This window comes from Chaetomium tenue (genome assembly GCF_020726465.1).
Source record: "Chaetomium tenue strain MPI-SDFR-AT-0079 chromosome Unknown F5144scaffold_1, whole genome shotgun sequence".
Lineage (NCBI taxonomy): Eukaryota > Fungi > Ascomycota > Sordariomycetes > Sordariales > Chaetomiaceae > Chaetomium > Chaetomium tenue.
Genome location: NW_027117329.1, coordinates 6,366,125 through 6,382,494, shown reverse-complemented (window position 1 = coordinate 6,382,494; position 16,370 = coordinate 6,366,125). Strand labels below are relative to the sequence as shown.

The window sequence follows — 16,370 nt, the reverse complement described above, 5'->3', positions numbered from 1 at the left end:
ACACACACTAAAACGTCGGAACTTTGGGGAACCCTGGGCATCCATTTCTTTGCAGTCTGCGACATCTCCATCCTCGTCTCACACACCTCGAAAGCTCGACGACAACTGGCATTGGTTTTGACGGCTCTGCGGAAGTCATCCAGGCGGTTTATAAGTCGGCCCCGGTTGCGTGATTTTGGAAGCCTTACGAAGTACGTCTGGCGCTAATAGCTGGAACAAACCCAACCCCCCCTGGAACAAGTACCCAGTTACGGGCATGCCCCGTTTCCTGTCCCAGATCCCAGACGGTGGAGTGGGGTATTTATTCCCGGCAACAAGTCGATTTCCTTCCACTTTCGGCCGACAACATCATGCGCCTCGAAAGTCCCGTTCCAGAATTTCAATGGTGAACCTGGATTTGGAACTTTGCTGAAGCCTAATCGCACTTCTCATCGACCATAACCAGTCAGGAGTATCTTGTAACAGTAGGTATGCTTCAAAGCCAGTCGGCCCGTTGTTTCGGCAACACTGCCACCCTCTACTTCTAGTTGGCGAAATTGGTTGGTTCCTTGGTGCTCCAATGTGATTATGCATCTCCGGGGAGCTGCAGTCCCGGGGATCTTGTATTAGCTATTCCAGCAGAGAAACACTCCTGCCCCTCCCACTATGAACACGTGCGCACCAAGGTACTTTGGTTGGTAGTGGCCTTACGAATTATAAAGCTACTTCTACGCATAATTGTCTCCACGAGACCTATGATCACTCTGGCACTGCCCGGCCCCCTTGGGACTGAAAAGAGGTTGTGGAATGGATCAGGATCAACCCCTTGTGACTAGGCGGGGGCGCGTACGAACAATGACACGAGACTCAAACACGGCCTGGCAATGAACCAAGAGGATACCACGAGGACCAGCACCGTAATGATGTAACTAGGTAGTTCTGAACCTCATAAACTGTAAACCTTTGTCTGGCCAGTTCCATGGCCTTGGTGTGGGCGGTCACGTATCCCGCTCCACCGGTGGAAGCGGAGTTATGATGGTAATTGTGATGAGGAAAGGAACACGACGACTGGTTTATAAGAAGGGTGGCATACAGCCCCCTAACGGATAGCCTAGTGGTCCTTCACACCTACTTCTGAGGCTTCACACACATACCTGCACCCCTTGATCGCCAATCATATCGTTACTTGAAACTTCCCCTCTATACCTCGCGGGAAATCAGCAAATCACATCGAAAATGGCACCACTAGGAATCACAGTCGATGACCTGATACGACAGACCCGTGATGTTGCCAGGATGATTGAAGGGTCCAAGAAGAAGTTCAATGCGCTGCTTCTCAATCTTTGTGCGTCAAGATTGGTGCGGGACCTATCAGAAATGCTGGAAAGCATCTCTACTGATTTCCAAGCTTGGCGACAGGCGATGAAAGAAAAGGATGGGTGGCATTTGATCGAAACGACCGAGGATCAAGCCCGCGTGACCAACCTTCAACAGGGGATCACCAATATGCGGGAGAGCATTGAAGAGCTTAAGAATCAAATCGAAGTCGTAATGAACGCCTTTGAGCAACGGAACGATACAACATATGCCGACGGTCACACATTGATCCTTCATAGCAGTGTCGGTAGGGTTCTGCTCACATTTGAAGTGGTTCTCTGGTTTTCTGCCAGGTTCGTACCACACCAGCAGCAGCGGCAGGCAGGGGGCGGGGGGAACCTTCTCGTCACGCAAGGGCTTCTGACTGAAATTAGTCGCCTATTGAGGCGACTCCCTACAAATCGTACTACTATGACCGAATATCTCCACCGGTACTTTCGCGGCACGGCACAACAGACCTAAGACCCTTGGGTAGGACGTGGCCGGGCTCTAACATGAAGACGGCGTATTATTGGGGGCAAGAGCTAAGAACGAGGAATCCCGGGTAAGAACTGATATGTTGCGGAGAATCGCATTCTCGGAACCCTGGCTAACAAATTCCAACTGGCAGGATATAAGATATGTCGCCTCGACGTCTCTTGGTCACGAGTCTGTGATTACCTCTCGGGAGCAAGGTACTCATCGAAGTATCCGCGAGCAGGGGCCGAGAAGGGGAGCAGAAGGCTGGGCCTCGTATTATCCCCGGACCCCCATGTATATCTACACTGAGTGAAAACGGAGGCCATGAAACTGGCCAATTGTTGATCTTATGCCTTTGAAGTTTGCATCTCGAATTCTTCTATACCTATAGTCTTGCTCAAACATCACATAATGAGGTGACACTCCACCGACGGTCAGATATCTGCTAGGAAAACCATTCGTGATGGCCTCGGTGACTTCTCCCTTCGCTCAAAGCTTGAATCGTCTGTCCCAGTCCACACCAAGTTACATGTATGCCACCTACCTAATACAACATACCACACTCTCGCACTTCCGCCCCGCACACATCCCCGCGCCCAAGTTCGTAGCCGGCGGCACCACCTTCGGCAGCCTCTGGCCCTTCTTCGACGCGCCCGCCGCCACCACGGCCGAGGCGGGCCTGCCCCGGCGCTTCCCCAGGGCCCACGAGTTTGCGCACCATCCTCCAGCTCTGCGCGCCGCGCACCACTACGCTCGACATGATATGATTCTGTTCACGCTGTATTGCACTGTCCTTCCGGCGTACGCTGGCCGGGGTCGATGTTGATATGGTGATTATGGGGGAGGGGTGTCGGGCAAGGCTGGGCAGAGAGCGGTCTCGAGGTTGGTTACCTATTGTGGTTTTGTGGATGGTGTGGTTTGGTGGCGGGGAGGTAGCATATTGGTTCTCTATAGGTGGTTGCACGTGCAAGGGCAACTTGGGTTGTATGGGCAACAAGGCTGGGGTGGGACCTGGAAGGGATGGGGAAAAACTCTGTGACTCGAGAGTACGACACGGGAAACCTGTTGGTCGGGGAGAAATGTGAATAGGCCGTGTGCGTGCACGTGTGCGACTGTGGGTTGGGTTTGTGATGGTCGCCCAAGTACAGGGCAAGCCCTGTTTTTTTGGACTTCAACCCGGTTTTGTAGGTTCACAAACTTGGAATTCTATGGCCAGCCACATCCCACAGATTCACTGATAGAAATCACCGGAATATCCAAGGTGATTTGGGCCGGGTTGGGGAGAAGGTAATACATACCATACAGCCCCAACGACTGTTGGGACGGCAAGTGGCCACAACCAATGGGATATGCATTACGATCTGTGTCGGAAACCCTAATGTCGTATTGCCAAACTGATATCTCCTGTTCGGGACGGTTGCGGTCGGGTTTGTGTCACTTGTGTGAGGGATTAGGCTGCTGGTCAGGTACGGACTCTTCGACCTCAAGCGCGTCACAATGCACCACAGTGACAACATTCCGGCTGCGGTTCCCCAAATGGTCTCACATAGCAGCCGCACGGTCGGCAACTTGCTGGCCAGTCAACATTGTTCGGTGGGGCTTACGTAAAGCCGACGGTAGAACTAGGGAATAGGGATAGAAGTAAACATTCACCTGGCCACCTATTTGATGTGCATTAGCTGGGGCAGAGCTATTTCTTGGGACAGAGGCCAGTCTGGGGAGGCCTGGAACCCGATCGACGATGCCCTAATACCCCGGGGCGAACCAAAGAGCACCCAGGCGAGTGCATGGCGCAAGCGACGGACCCATCACCATGTGTCGGGTAGGGTTGAGACAGGCGGGTAAGATTGGATCTCAATGGACCATGTGGTCCCAATTTTGCGGCTTGGGCGAAGGCCGTCGTCGGCTGTGGTTCCAGTCGTGGTTTGTTGTGATAGGGCATGTAAGATGCCAGTGGAGCACCAGTCACGCAGCGTTGGCAACGACCGTCCAGTCCTAGGGCTCGCTTCAAGGGGGGTCTATCAGGGCACGGCAAAAGTAAACAACATGTAAAGAGCCACACATACGGGTTGGCTCCTGCGAGATCCCGTGTGTACATACATACCTGGGGGCGAGAACTCACTTGCCGCCATAATAGAATAAGCGGCAAGCCTGAGCCCCTGGAATTCGGACGAATGATCCAGGGGTTTGACTGACCGACTGGCTGACCCAATAAGACGGCAGGGAAAGTCGGGTAACAGTGTAGGGCAGTAGTGTGTATACATAACAGGGCAGACCCGATCTTGTGGCCGATTCACAATCTCGGTGACTCCCACACTGTTCAGGTTTGTTCAGTTTAGTATTCACACACAACCGGGTCTGTCAGCACGTGAAATCAGATTGTTCAGTCAGGAAGGCCGAAGCACAACAGGCTCTCAGAGACGCCTATAAATCCTGGTCCTTGTTCTCAGATCTCTTGTCCTCAACCCAATCCATTTTCGCAACTTCTCACCGCAGCATTTACAGTCGGCGAAGCTCCCACACCACACTTCTCAACAACTTCTTCTTGCATCCACCCAATCGTCAGCCATACTGTTCCGACAGTGAGTCAAGTCCACCAACCTATTACATCAATCCACTTGATTCTTTTCTTTCGCCTCTTACCCTGGTAAGTTGACCTCCATCCTGGACCAAAACACCTGGGCTGACCACGTGCAAGTTGCGCGACGGTTCACCAGCGATTTCATTTGGAATTTCTTCTTTACCATCCCAGATCATCCTTCAGGTTAGTAGGTCGTCGTCTCAGATTCCCGACCCCCCAACCACCCTCCCCTATTGCTGCACACATAAGAAGTGGTAGTCGAGTCTCAATCACTTGAGCCTCAACTCCACACCATCATCACAAACAACTGAACCTGGATCCCTGTTGGCCCTCACCCCACCATCATACCCACCCATTTCCCATCACCTCGGTTGCGGCGCGTTCGAATTTTCCCTCGTCGCGTAAACAATCCGAGTTTCCCAGCAAGACATCAGGGCATCGAATAATCGAGGCATGGACCAACCGACTGACGAAACCATGGACACAGATCACACAAGCCATTTAGTCGTAATGACGAACAAAAGTGGCAAGAAGTTTTGGCAGGTGACTATCATCCGCAAACGCTTGGGGACCGCCCTCCACGGCAGCCCTCTTAAGCCCTTCGCCAAGGGGATCAAGGGGTTCAAAACCTTTTGTAAAAGCGTTTTCAGGGGCAGTGCTCTCCGCAAGTCGGAACTCGAGACTATCAATAACCTCGGCGTTGCCACTGCTTCCCCTGACGAAATCCACACGTTCACTCCGCCGCCCGAACCTGTGGCTTCAGAGTATGCCCACAACGGGGATACCTCCCGTCCGGAAGTTCCCTCCACTCCGCCGACCAAGGTTCCTGCCCTGGCCGAAGTTGTTTCCGAGGATGACAATGACACCCCTCAAGCGATCACCACTGTCGCTACTGAGTGCGCCTTGCCCGCCGAGGGCATTCCTGATTTGACAACGGAGCCCCCAAGGGAGACTCCTCAAGTTCAGAATGCTGTCATCATCAAAGGGATTGCATCCGAGGAGGAGGACGAGGCAGTCGCCAGCACGCAACTGATCGCTGTGCCGGTTGAATCGGCCTCTCTTTCTCTCGACACGAAGCCTGACGCCGTGGCTGAGCCGACCCCGGCTCCGGAAACCTACACTATTATCGATACCATCATCGACACTCCTTCTGACTCGCCGGCTGTGGAGACGGAAACTCCTGAGCCACCTATCATTGTCTGCACAGAGCCTGTCGCTATTGAGTGCACCCTAGATGTCGACATTAAAAACACCCCCGAGCCCGTGCAGGCAGTCTCTTCGCAGGAAGATGCCATCGCCATTCTCGATACTGAGGTTATTTCCCTCGATAAGGAAGAGCTTACCATTCGAGGAACACAACCAGTCGCCAACACCGACCATGTCGTTGCTCTCGTCGAGGAATCCGGGAGCGACAACGCCGCCGCCACGCCGGAAATGTCTGACAACGAGGACGATTTCGACTCTGAAACCGAGATCGGGTCTGAAGCTGAGGAGGACCTGAACACATCTCTCGGCATTCATGTCACGCAAGACATCCTCCACAAGAACGAAGAACTGACTGCTATTCCCATGCCGGTTATCTTCTACCAAGTCATCCATGAAGATGACTTTGATGCCTGCGTCTCGAGCATCCAAGGGCCCCAAGAACTCAACGCGCTTCTGGAGAGCGACAGCCCATGGCTCGTCCCCCAGATTATTGAGAAGGGCAAGTTGAACCGCCAAATGGTGCACGGCAGGCTCCCGAACCGGCGGACTGCGCTGGGCCACTACCGGGACCTGAACCTGGAAAAGGCTGCGCGGGAGCTTGTTCTGGACATCCCCGCGCCAGTGCGGGTGATCACAAGGGCGGCTTCACCTACCGTGATCAAGGAGACTGAAATTCCCACCGCACAGGAGGTTGAGATTCCTACCACCAAGGAGACTCCCCCCGCACGGGAAGTCGAGACTCCCAAAAAGACTCGCGCGGCGCAGCCCATCCCAGTGGCCATTGGCCTCTCCAGCCGCAACCACTCGCGGAGCAGCTCGGGGAGCAGCGCGGGATCTGTGGATGCCAGCGTCCATAGCGAGCCTTGCCCAGGAACCCCTTTAACGGAGTATTCCATGACTCCTACTAAGGATGAGGCGACACCGGCGTGCAGCACGGAGGAGGCCCGAGTGGCTGTTCCCGAAACCTCGACGCAGAGCGAGGATGAGATCTTGGGTTAGGATCCCGTGATCTCATACCTCGCTCGACTACGTGTCGAGGTAACGGAGCAGCCGGTCATCGGGATGGACGCAGCCGACGCAGACGACGAAGGGGACGAAGGGTACGACGAGTATGCCGACGACAATTTCAGCGACAGCAGCTCCGAGTTCATCGAGGACCCAGAACCGCTCGACGGGTACGACCAAGATGACTCCATCCTGGAACCCTTTGAGCGCCCCAGCGCCCCCGAGCCCACCGACATGGACATTGACTACTACAATGTCGATTACGACGTCAGGGTCCACGACTACGCCGAACTGGAGGCCGCCGTCGACGAGGAGGAAGGCACGCCAGCCACAGCGGGCCTCCCTCCCCAGACGGCCACCCCCTTTGACTCGGCCGACCAGGAGGGAGAAGACATGCGACCGCGCGTGCGTCTCCCGTTTTTCCTACTCCCGATCAGCTCGCCCACCACCCCCACCGACACCACCACCCACACCCCGCAAACCACCCCCGACAGCACCACCGCCACCCCCATTAACACCCCCCAAACCACCCCCCCCAGCACTCCCACCACCATAACCTACCCCACCAGCCCCTACCGCCACCGCGCCACCCCCTACTCCTGGACCGGCCTCGAAATCACCCCCTGGGCCACCGAGAGCTACATCGACCACACGACCGACACGCTGGACCTGTACGGGGCGCGTGACGCGCGCACGGGCCGGCTGCATGGGGTGTTGTATCGTTGTGCGTGGCCTACGGTGGCGGTGGAGGGTGCGGTGGGGGGTGAGGGTGTTGGTGGGGAGGGTGGGGAGGGTGGTGGTGCTGGTGGTGGTGGTGCTGGTGAAGGGGTGGGGTTGGGAGGGGGGGAGGGGGGGATGGAGAAGGTGGCGGGTTTGAAAGATGGGGAGGGTAAGGAAGGGAATGGGGAGGAGAAGGCCAACCGGGCGGGGATTGCCATTGTCATCACCACGCCGGAGGGTGAGGTGCGGCGGTTGGGGGAGGACGACACCGTGTATGAGAAGGGGTCGGGTCTGGTTGATTTTCGGGGGTTGGAGTACGGCCACCGCTGCGTGGGTCAGCGGTGCGACTCCTATTTCAATTATTTTGGGTGGTGGCAGTACCCAGATGGGGGGGCTGTGGTTACCCCCGAAGCTGCCACCGAGTACCTGGAATACTGGGAGGAGACTATGGCTGTTAAGGCGGCTAGGGCTTCCAAGGCTATTCGGGTTGCCATGGAGACCCAGCACCTGGACTGGCAGGTCGTGAGCTACTCTGGGCCGATCCTACAGCCCATCCACGAGGATGAGGAGCTGGTCATTCGGGAGGCTGCGGGCGGCCAGGACTGCGCGGTGGAGGAGGACGACGAGACCGACATTGAGGCCGAGACAGAAGCGATGGACAGGTTCTCGACCTGGATGGAGAGAAACAGTGTCGTCTCTCAGGACAAGGCTGTGGAACAGGAAAGGGAGAGGGCTGAGGCGGCCCGGGCTGCTTCAGAAAACGCCATGGTGAAGAGGGCCGAGGCGGTTGCAGAGGTCGGCAACGTGTCTTGGTGGGACCGTGATCCGCTTTCCACCTCCAAGCTAAGCTGGGCGGACATTGACGAGTTGGACGACGAGCCGGCTCCCACGGAGGAAGCTGCTGCAGCCAACACGGCGTCCCGGACGGATGCGGAGGGCGCCACGAAGCCCGAGGTCTCCTTCTGGGACTGCGACCCCTTCTACATATCCAAGTCGAAGTGGGTAGACATGATGGAGGAGGACGAGCTGGCTCCCATCGGTGGGTATGCGGCGGCAAAAACGGCGTCCCACATTGATGCGGAAGACGCCAGCGAGGCCAACAAGGTCTCCTTCTAGGACCGCGATCCTTTCTATATCTCCAGTAACAAGTGGGCCGACATGATGGAGGACGACGATTACTAATGGACTAGAGACTCGACCATGCTTGTATGATATTGTACCGGGGCGGCATGGATTGGTATTGGGCGGAGTACCTGGTTTTGGTATGTGGGCGATATTTTTGGGGTCTACCTCAAGGTTAGAGGCAAGGCAAGGCGTATTTCGGGGAAGGACTGAGCTGGGGCCACTGGGACAGAAGACATGTACACACACTCCTTAATACATCTACTAATGCGTGGCACCCGATGTCACGGCACTGAACCGTTGGTCCCCAGGTCACGTGCCTGGTCACGTGCCTGACCGATATACCCATCTTCAGGTTCTGCATCTCTATAGTTTCTTCCCTTCTTCATAGAGCAACGCAGTTATCTCCCAGACCTACTGTGGTCCTGTAACACCCGACCTTTTCGCTTCCTGTCCTTCGATGGGAAACATCTTTGCTCCTGGTATTAGACTAGGCACCTGGGCTGGGTTCCATTGTTAAGTTATCATCGAACATTTGATTATAGAACATTTAACGAGCGCAGCAGCGAAATGCTTGATAGCGTATATGGTGACCCTTAATCCTTTTATGCTAGATCCAACTTTGCATCCGCGCTCATCGTTGTCTTGCCATCTTGTCCCTGTGTCCTTGCGGCGGTGACTCGCTACGCCTCTTGCGGGGCATCTTGTACAACCGGGGTTGGCCGACGGCACGCTGTTGTCGTAGCTCGCGACTGGGGGAGAAGGTATTGTTAGTAAGGGGATAGGGTAGGTGAGGAGGACCAGGAAACTTACCACCTGCGCGCCACCTCGGCAGCCAGGGCGGCGTCATCATCTGGTTCGAGCCGTTCTCCTGCATCCAAGGTCGCAGACAGCGAGATAGAAGACTCCGTCTTCTGGGTGTCTTGCTGTGTACTTTGAGCTTGAGTTGGTGGATGGCCCTTCTGTTCGAGAGCCAGGGAGAGCAGTTCGTGTGGCTGGACATCTGTTATGTAACGGTGCAATGGGTCCTCATTGGGAGTAGGCCCGGTTCCTTTTTCAAGCCCAAGAGCGTTGGACTGCTCCCCTGCTCCTCTGGGCTTGTCGGACGGCAGCGAAGTGTTCAAAGCATCGGGAATGGGTGACACGGGGCGTTGGGAAGCGACGGAGAGCGACAGCAGTATCATTTCATGGCGCTCGTGGTTGCCCAAATATCGACGAATGGAGAAGGGCTTGTCCAGGTTGGACTCCCAACTGGAATTTACAGAGACATTCGGGGATTCGAATATGGCGACGCCAAGGCTCGCAGTAGGTATGTAAACCGAGCTTTCCGGGGTGATGTCGGCGAAGGATTGATGAAGCGATTGTGGTTCTCGTGAGCCCCTGGAATGGAGTTGGGCAAGCCACGGCCGTTCCGGCTCGCTGATACAAGTTAATGTTAATTGCGCGAGAATCATTGATATACCGTCGACTTACCTCTTTAGTAGAGCAGCGTACGGCGTCGGGCCTATCGACGACAAGCTGATAGATGTTTGACTTCCGGCCCTCGTGTGTGGAATGGTAGTAATGTCTCGGCTGTGCCCAATTCCGAAGAACTCAATGGGATCAAAGGCGGCCATGTTGAGACAAGCCGTTGACGGGATGCAAAGGAGAGCGGCCCAGGAGAGAACATATGAGAGAAAAAAAAGTCTGAAGGAGCGAAAGAATAGAGGGGAAGCTGGTACCCCAGAATCAGCACAAGAGGATGCGGCCCCTCTGCATTTCAGGTCAGGCAGCCGTCGAAACTGAAGGCCGACTCAGCAACGTCCCGCACGCATGGTGCCGGAATGGTGGGACGTGTGACGGGGAACGGGGGACGGGGGACGGGAAGATGCATGTGAGGGGCGTGTGAAAACCAGACTGTCGGGTCAGCCCCCTAAAGGTAACCAGCAGTTCCCGACACCAAGCTGCTACCGTGACGGTCTGCGCGCCATGTCGTCTAGCGAGCCGAGAAAAAGGCAACACGCAACCTTGCAGAAACGAAACGAGTCGAGGGACTCGTCATGGATCCTGAGATGAACACTGTCCAGCCACTGTGCAGTTCCCAGCCCGTTCCCAGCCACGGGGACATCGGGGACATCGGGAAGCCCCCGAACCAGCCGGAACCAAGAACCCTTCCCAGCCAAGCGCCGCGCCGCAGCTTGGCAGTCAACCTGAACCAATCGAGGCGTCCATTCACGTGCGGCACGGGAGCGCCATCTGGTACCACAGTCCCGGGATCGGCCCAGCAGAGTGGTACGGGGCGTTTCACACTGTGTGTTGACGCGAGCCGGCTGCAGTATCACAGGCAAGGTTGTCTGCGGTCCCGGCAGACTGGTATTGGTGCCACCTTGGGACTCGGGCTTCTGCAGTCGGTGGCTTCCCGTTGGCCTCCCGTCGCGTTCGCGTAGAAGGCGTGCGCCATTTGCTGCCGGGATCCTCCGCGGTATCTTGCTTCACATTCTGATGCTCTTTCGGTATGTTCGGCACGCCATCTTGCAAGCCAACAGGTGAGTTTTGTGAATCGAGGAAGTGGCCGGGGTAATGGCGAAGCGAGATATCCCCGGGGGCGGGGGAACGATACAAGGTCTCCAGGCCGGTATTTGTCGCGAACACTGAGCGTCACCCTTGCTGGAATCAAGGCCCAGATACGACGTCAAGCCGTACACGGTAGATGCCTAAATTGTTAGAAAGTATGGTAGTGTGACGAACCTGTCCAGGATCCTATCCTGTTAGGGTTCAGCTTCGTTGAAGGTAATCTCTCGAGGATGCTTAGGTTCGGTGCAGCCAAAGGGTGCACAACAATAGACTTGTCTCAACAGTAGGCTTGTGAGCTTGTAGCGAACTGTAGTTGTGATTGCTAACTGGAGAACTCCCAGAGCTCTCCAGAACGAGTGGCTATATACCATCTGGTCTACAGGTACCTTCGTACTTGTGCCTACTGGATCGTCTTATCCCCTAGGCGATCCGTACTGGATCGCCTTATCCAATTCACGATCCACTGGATCGTGAATTCCCTTCCACGATCCGTTTCTTATTGGCTGATGCCCCATCTTTAATCATTGGCTCGGGCCGCTCCCAGCGCGGTCCCGCTTGGCCGCTGCATGCGGCCGTGTTCGTGACAGGTAGGTGAGCGTCAGTATCTAGAGACGACTTACCCTCCAATCCGCAAAGGCGTGGCAGGAAAAGAGTAAGGTGAAGTAATTTTACCGGGGAAGAAGCAAAGGGAGGACCAAAGGAACTTAGAGTACGGTTGCCGCGCGTAATGGACATAACAGATTACCAACTCCAACTCGAGGGGTTTCTCTTATCATGCATATACATCCCACCTGCCCAGCATGAACATGTCCAAAAGCTTGCATTTGGTGTATCCAAAGACGGGCATGGCACTAACCGCCACAGCCACCTCCACAACCACCGCCTCCGCAACCGCCGCCTCCACCTGTATACCGGTCAGAATCCGTAGTAGAAACCCCGTACGGCGCCAGAAAAGCAAATGGAGCTGAACTTACCGTCACCACCGCCTCCACACCCTCCACTGACGCCAGTCCCTCCCGCATCAGTACCGCCGCATCCCTGAGACACGCAAAGTCAGCATACCCATCGAGGAAGAAGCCCCCCGTTCCCTCCCTCTCCCCTGCCTTCCACAAAAGAAAAGCAAAAAAAGAAAGAAAGAAGAACCATAAAAGAAGTAACTCACCCCTGCCCCCCCACACGCTCCCGCCGCGATACCGCCCCCACACGTCCCCGTCGCGCAATTCGCGTACGACCCCGCCGCGCACGCCACCACATACCCGGGATACCAACCATAATACATGCCCGGCGTCCACCACAGCGGGTAGGCATACGGCCCGGCATACATGTACGGATACCCCCAATGGTCGTAGTACACCTCCCCCTCGTTCCTCTTCTTGTCATCCTTCTCCTTACTGTTTCCTTTACTATCGCCGCCGCCACCACCGCCACCACCGCCACCATAACGCTGGGGGATAGGCCGGCCCTTCTTGGCGGCGCGGGCGCAGGCGCGGGCGTAGGCGATGCCCAGGCGGCGGTTGTGGGAGTCGGCGAGGCGGGTGGTCAGGTAGGCGACGGAGCTGCGCGGGTTTTCGGGGTGGGGGAGGACGGCGCAGTGGGCCGAGATGTGCGCCGAGGTGGAGGGTGGGTCTGTGGAGGGGGGAGGGTTAGGATGGGGGGTTGTTGTTTGTGGGTGGGTGCGTGGATGAGAGAGAGAGAGGGGTAGGAAGGGGGTGGGGGGGGGGGGAATGTGTGTATGAGTGGGTGTCTATTTTGCATTGGTGGTGCTTGGGATAGATGGAGTGACCTACGTAGAGAGGCGGCGCCCGTTGCGTGGAAAGACTCGGCGACTGTACTCAGTGTTAGTTTGGGTGGGACAATGGCGATCCTGCAGGGACATACTCTTGTCGTGCCTCGACATGCCGAGTGCCGTTCCGATGCTGCTGCAGTGCGAAGCCCGTATGGCTAGGACGGTCAGTTTCATGGTCCGATCTCGACGCCTCCCTCACACTTACACTCGCAGTACCAGCAGGTGCACTCGCTGTACACCTCGCCATACATGGTCTGATACATCTTGCTAGTCCACTCAAACTGCTTGCTTAGCGTGTGCTCGGCGATCTTGTCGTCGTGGTCGATGAAGCGCGCCGCTAGATTCACAGTGTGCCGGTAGTAGCTGATCGGGCTGAGCTGGTGGGTGTGCCAGGCGAGATCGACGTCCAGCGTAGGCACCGTGAGACACTTCGGGTTCTTGCTCATGATGGTTAGAAAGCGTTCGTATTTGGTTAGCAGGCGGCTCATGGTGCTGTGGACTGAGGGGCTGTGCAGCCAGTCCAGCTTGCACATCTTCTCGCCAAAGAGACCCTGGCGCATGACGGCGCCGCCTAGGTCGAGGGCGAAGATGCTGAAGTTCTCCCAGTACCGTGACATCATCTTTCGGATGGCAATCCGCGATCCGCTCGGTAGCTTGTAGATGCCCAACGCCGTGACCTCGTCGATCCGTTTGATGTTATCTTCTGTCTTCAGCACTTCCTCGATAGCCTTGCGAGCATCGTGCATTGTGGGGCCCAGGTTGCCGAACCTGACAAAGTCAGTGAGACGAGAGATATCAAAACGCCCGTTCGGACACCAAGTCTTGAGAAGCCGGTTGGGGAACGTTAGGGCTGGCAGGGCTGATTTCGGTTTGTGGCCCGGAGCTAGCTCCGGCGTCAGCGTGGGGATCCCCGTCATGGGATCGAGCAGCGTTCCCGGCATGGGACGGCGCTTGGGTCCAGTGAGTGCTCTGTAGTCTCCGATAAACTTGGCGACGGCGAGGAGTTCTTTGCGGATGAAAGTGTCGCAGACGCGACACCAGTACCGGAACTTGGCGTCACCGTAGCCGTCGCCGGAACGGTCATCCAGGCCGGCTCGGTACTTTCCCACGCACGTGGTCCAGGGAACTTTTGCTTGCGTGCCGCACCGGGGACAGTCAATCCTCTTGAACATGGGGTCCTCGGCGTTGTCCCAAGCACGACCGGTATCCCTACTCCAGCGACGCTTGTACTCGTCCGAGACGGTATAATTGAACTGGGCGTCGATGGCCTTGTCCACGACGTGCCACGGCATTCCAGTGGCCCAAAAAGCGCTCATTCCGGCCCGCATGCAGTCCTCCAGGAACGCGCGGGGGTTCAGCATGTGGGTATGCCAAACCATGAGGACGTCTGTGTTATTCGTTAGCGATGGATGCGCGTTAATCAGCAAGGGCCCGAGATGGGGCAACCCACCAAGCGGTGGCAGCATGCCCCCGTCCCAGTGCATGGTCCCACTGAGGTTCGCAACGAACCGCGAGTACGAAGGGGAGCCGGGGACGGTCATGGCGTCCTCGGTCAGCGGGTTCGCACCCGTTGTCTTCGTCATGGCTTGCCACCAGGCCTCGTACCGGTCCACGGCTCTGGCGACAAACAGGGCCCAGCGCTTTTCGCGAATCTCGCTCAGAGTTTCGAGATTCTTGCTCCGCATCTTTTCCTGCACGCTTGGCTCCCGCTGGGCCGTCTTAGTATCGTTTCCGGCCCCCTTCTCGGCTCCCTTCTCGGGCCGTTTCTTCAAGATGGGGTCGATGGGGCCTGCAAGCTCGTCATCCAAACCCCAGAGCCCATCGGTGAACCCGACATCCTCCTTCATCCATTGAAAGGCAAATAGCAACTTGAGGTGGGCGAGGCATGTGTCGACCTCGGGGTTGACGGGGTCAATGGACAAGCGGAGATTGTCAAATGCCGCCGTCAAATTAGTTTCAACGTCGGCATTGTTGGTGTTTTCGGCGGTGTATGCTGGTGGAGCTCCATCATCCGGACTGTTGTCGTACCATGATGTTGCGTTGTTGGTGTTTTGCGTTGGGGGCATGCTGGGCATCAGCTTGGCCCGCAATCGGGTGGCGATGGATTGGATGTAATTGAATGAATGAAAGGTGATTGTGAATGCTTGTTTTGTGGGTACTGATAAAGGACAATGGAATGCTGGGTAGCTTCGGTGCTTTAGTACCCGATTCGCTTTTCAGCCGCAACCCTCAAAAAACAACTTCTCCAATTCCATTCTACAAGTATGCCTTCCACAAGATCGATCGAGGGGTTGCTGGGCAGGTTCTCTGCCATGGCCACACGAATGGAACGGATGGATTCCAGCGGCTCGGAGTAATCCTGGGGTGGGACCTGACCTAACTGCACCCTCAGCTCGGGCCCGTCTTAGCGGTTCCTTTCGCAACCATGGCGCGCTAAGCCCCCATTCGGTCGCAGTTTCGGGGGTTCTGAGCGAACCTGGGGAAAATTGTCCAGTGGCAGCAGCGCTTTTGCGCACGCGCGTGCACCTTGACCAAAAACTGCCCAATGCAACAAACAGCCAGGTGGCATCGCATTCATGAAGGAGGGTATGGAAGGTGAGGCGGAATTGCGGAACAGCGCTGCGACAGCCCCGAGCCGCTCCCGACTTGGCCTTTGGCCTTGAATTGCTCAGCCACACCCTTCCTTCCATTCCCGTTTGAAATCAGAAAAGCAGCCTCGCACGAGGGGCTGAGACTCTTGATCGGTGACGACTTGGGCGTCCGATGTCACGACGCCACCGTTTCCGTCACACCGAAACATCATTGGACTGAACACTGGCCAAACCTGTGGATATGACTCGTCGAAGCAAGGGATATCAGTTCGAATCCTCAGGTCCGCCAATGTTGCCCTATTGCAGTGGTCTTTTTTTTTTTTTTTCCCTTCTTTTCTATTCGTCTTCCACGAGCCGACGAGCTCTCGAACATGCCCACAACGCCTGGCATTTTCCCGAGTCGAATTCCTCGACCGCAAGATTCAAAACAGTCATCAGTGACTAGAGAAAACAACCTTGTTTTCCCTCCACTCCGCCCACCGTATACTGGATCAACCATTTAGGTTGATTGTCGCCTGGCGCTCGGAAATCGAGATATTGCCCATGGGTATTATTGGCTGTTCGAGCAGCTGGCTGTCTACCACAAAAAAAGGTCAAGCAGAAGCGGGTTGCGCGTACTTGAGCATGTATCGCGCATCGTGGCGAGTGGTTCTGACGGCACCACGCCAAATGCAGATGACCCAGTGCGGCTAAGATAAGCGTTGTGGTCTTCACCGACGATACCGTTTTGGCATCAGAAAGACATAAGGCATCGGCAAAGTGCAGCAGAATATTCGCATTTACGAGTTGCGCAAACACCTACTTGTTGTCTAGGTAGGTACCTATCGACATCTCGCCGAGGGCATCCCGAGTCGCTGACATGGAATCAATTATCTCTAACCTCCAGGTTCATCTTCAATCTTCCACCACCCGGGTTACGTCCGCTGTCTCTTTCTGACCGTTGACATGACACGCGTTCACCGGCTCGGTCTGGTCGATTCCATTCTCGTTG

The 16,370-nt window shown here is 56.1% G+C and overlaps 3 protein-coding genes across 3 annotated transcripts; 2 read left to right on the top strand and 1 right to left on the bottom strand.

The window, feature by feature from the left end:
• Positions 1–1,215: 1,215 nt before the first annotated feature.
• On the top strand, positions 1,216–2,707 carry F5144DRAFT_639328 (uncharacterized protein; the record flags this gene model as incomplete). Its single annotated transcript, XM_066792708.1, has 2 exons — positions 1,216–1,603; positions 2,424–2,707. The coding sequence occupies 2 exons, from the start codon at positions 1,216–1,218 to the stop codon at positions 2,639–2,641; spliced, it is 606 nt and encodes a 201-aa protein (XP_066649653.1). The 3' UTR covers positions 2,642–2,707.
• A 2,199-nt stretch (positions 2,708–4,906) lies between these two features.
• F5144DRAFT_589592 (uncharacterized protein) lies at positions 4,907–8,443 on the top strand (the record flags this gene model as incomplete). The annotated part of the gene is made up of 3 exons (XM_066790062.1): positions 4,907–6,556; positions 6,602–6,910; positions 7,607–8,443. 3 exons carry the CDS (start codon positions 4,907–4,909, stop codon positions 8,441–8,443), a joined length of 2,796 nt encoding a protein of 931 aa, XP_066649652.1.
• An 815-nt stretch (positions 8,444–9,258) lies between these two features.
• F5144DRAFT_589591 (uncharacterized protein) lies at positions 9,259–14,854 on the bottom strand (the record flags this gene model as incomplete). Its single annotated transcript, XM_066790061.1, has 7 exons — positions 9,259–9,868; positions 10,823–10,914; positions 11,859–11,900; positions 11,977–12,040; positions 12,232–12,628; positions 12,994–14,175; positions 14,239–14,854. 7 exons carry the CDS (start codon positions 14,852–14,854, stop codon positions 9,259–9,261), a joined length of 3,003 nt encoding a protein of 1,000 aa, XP_066649651.1.
• Positions 14,855–16,370: the final 1,516 nt, after the last annotated feature.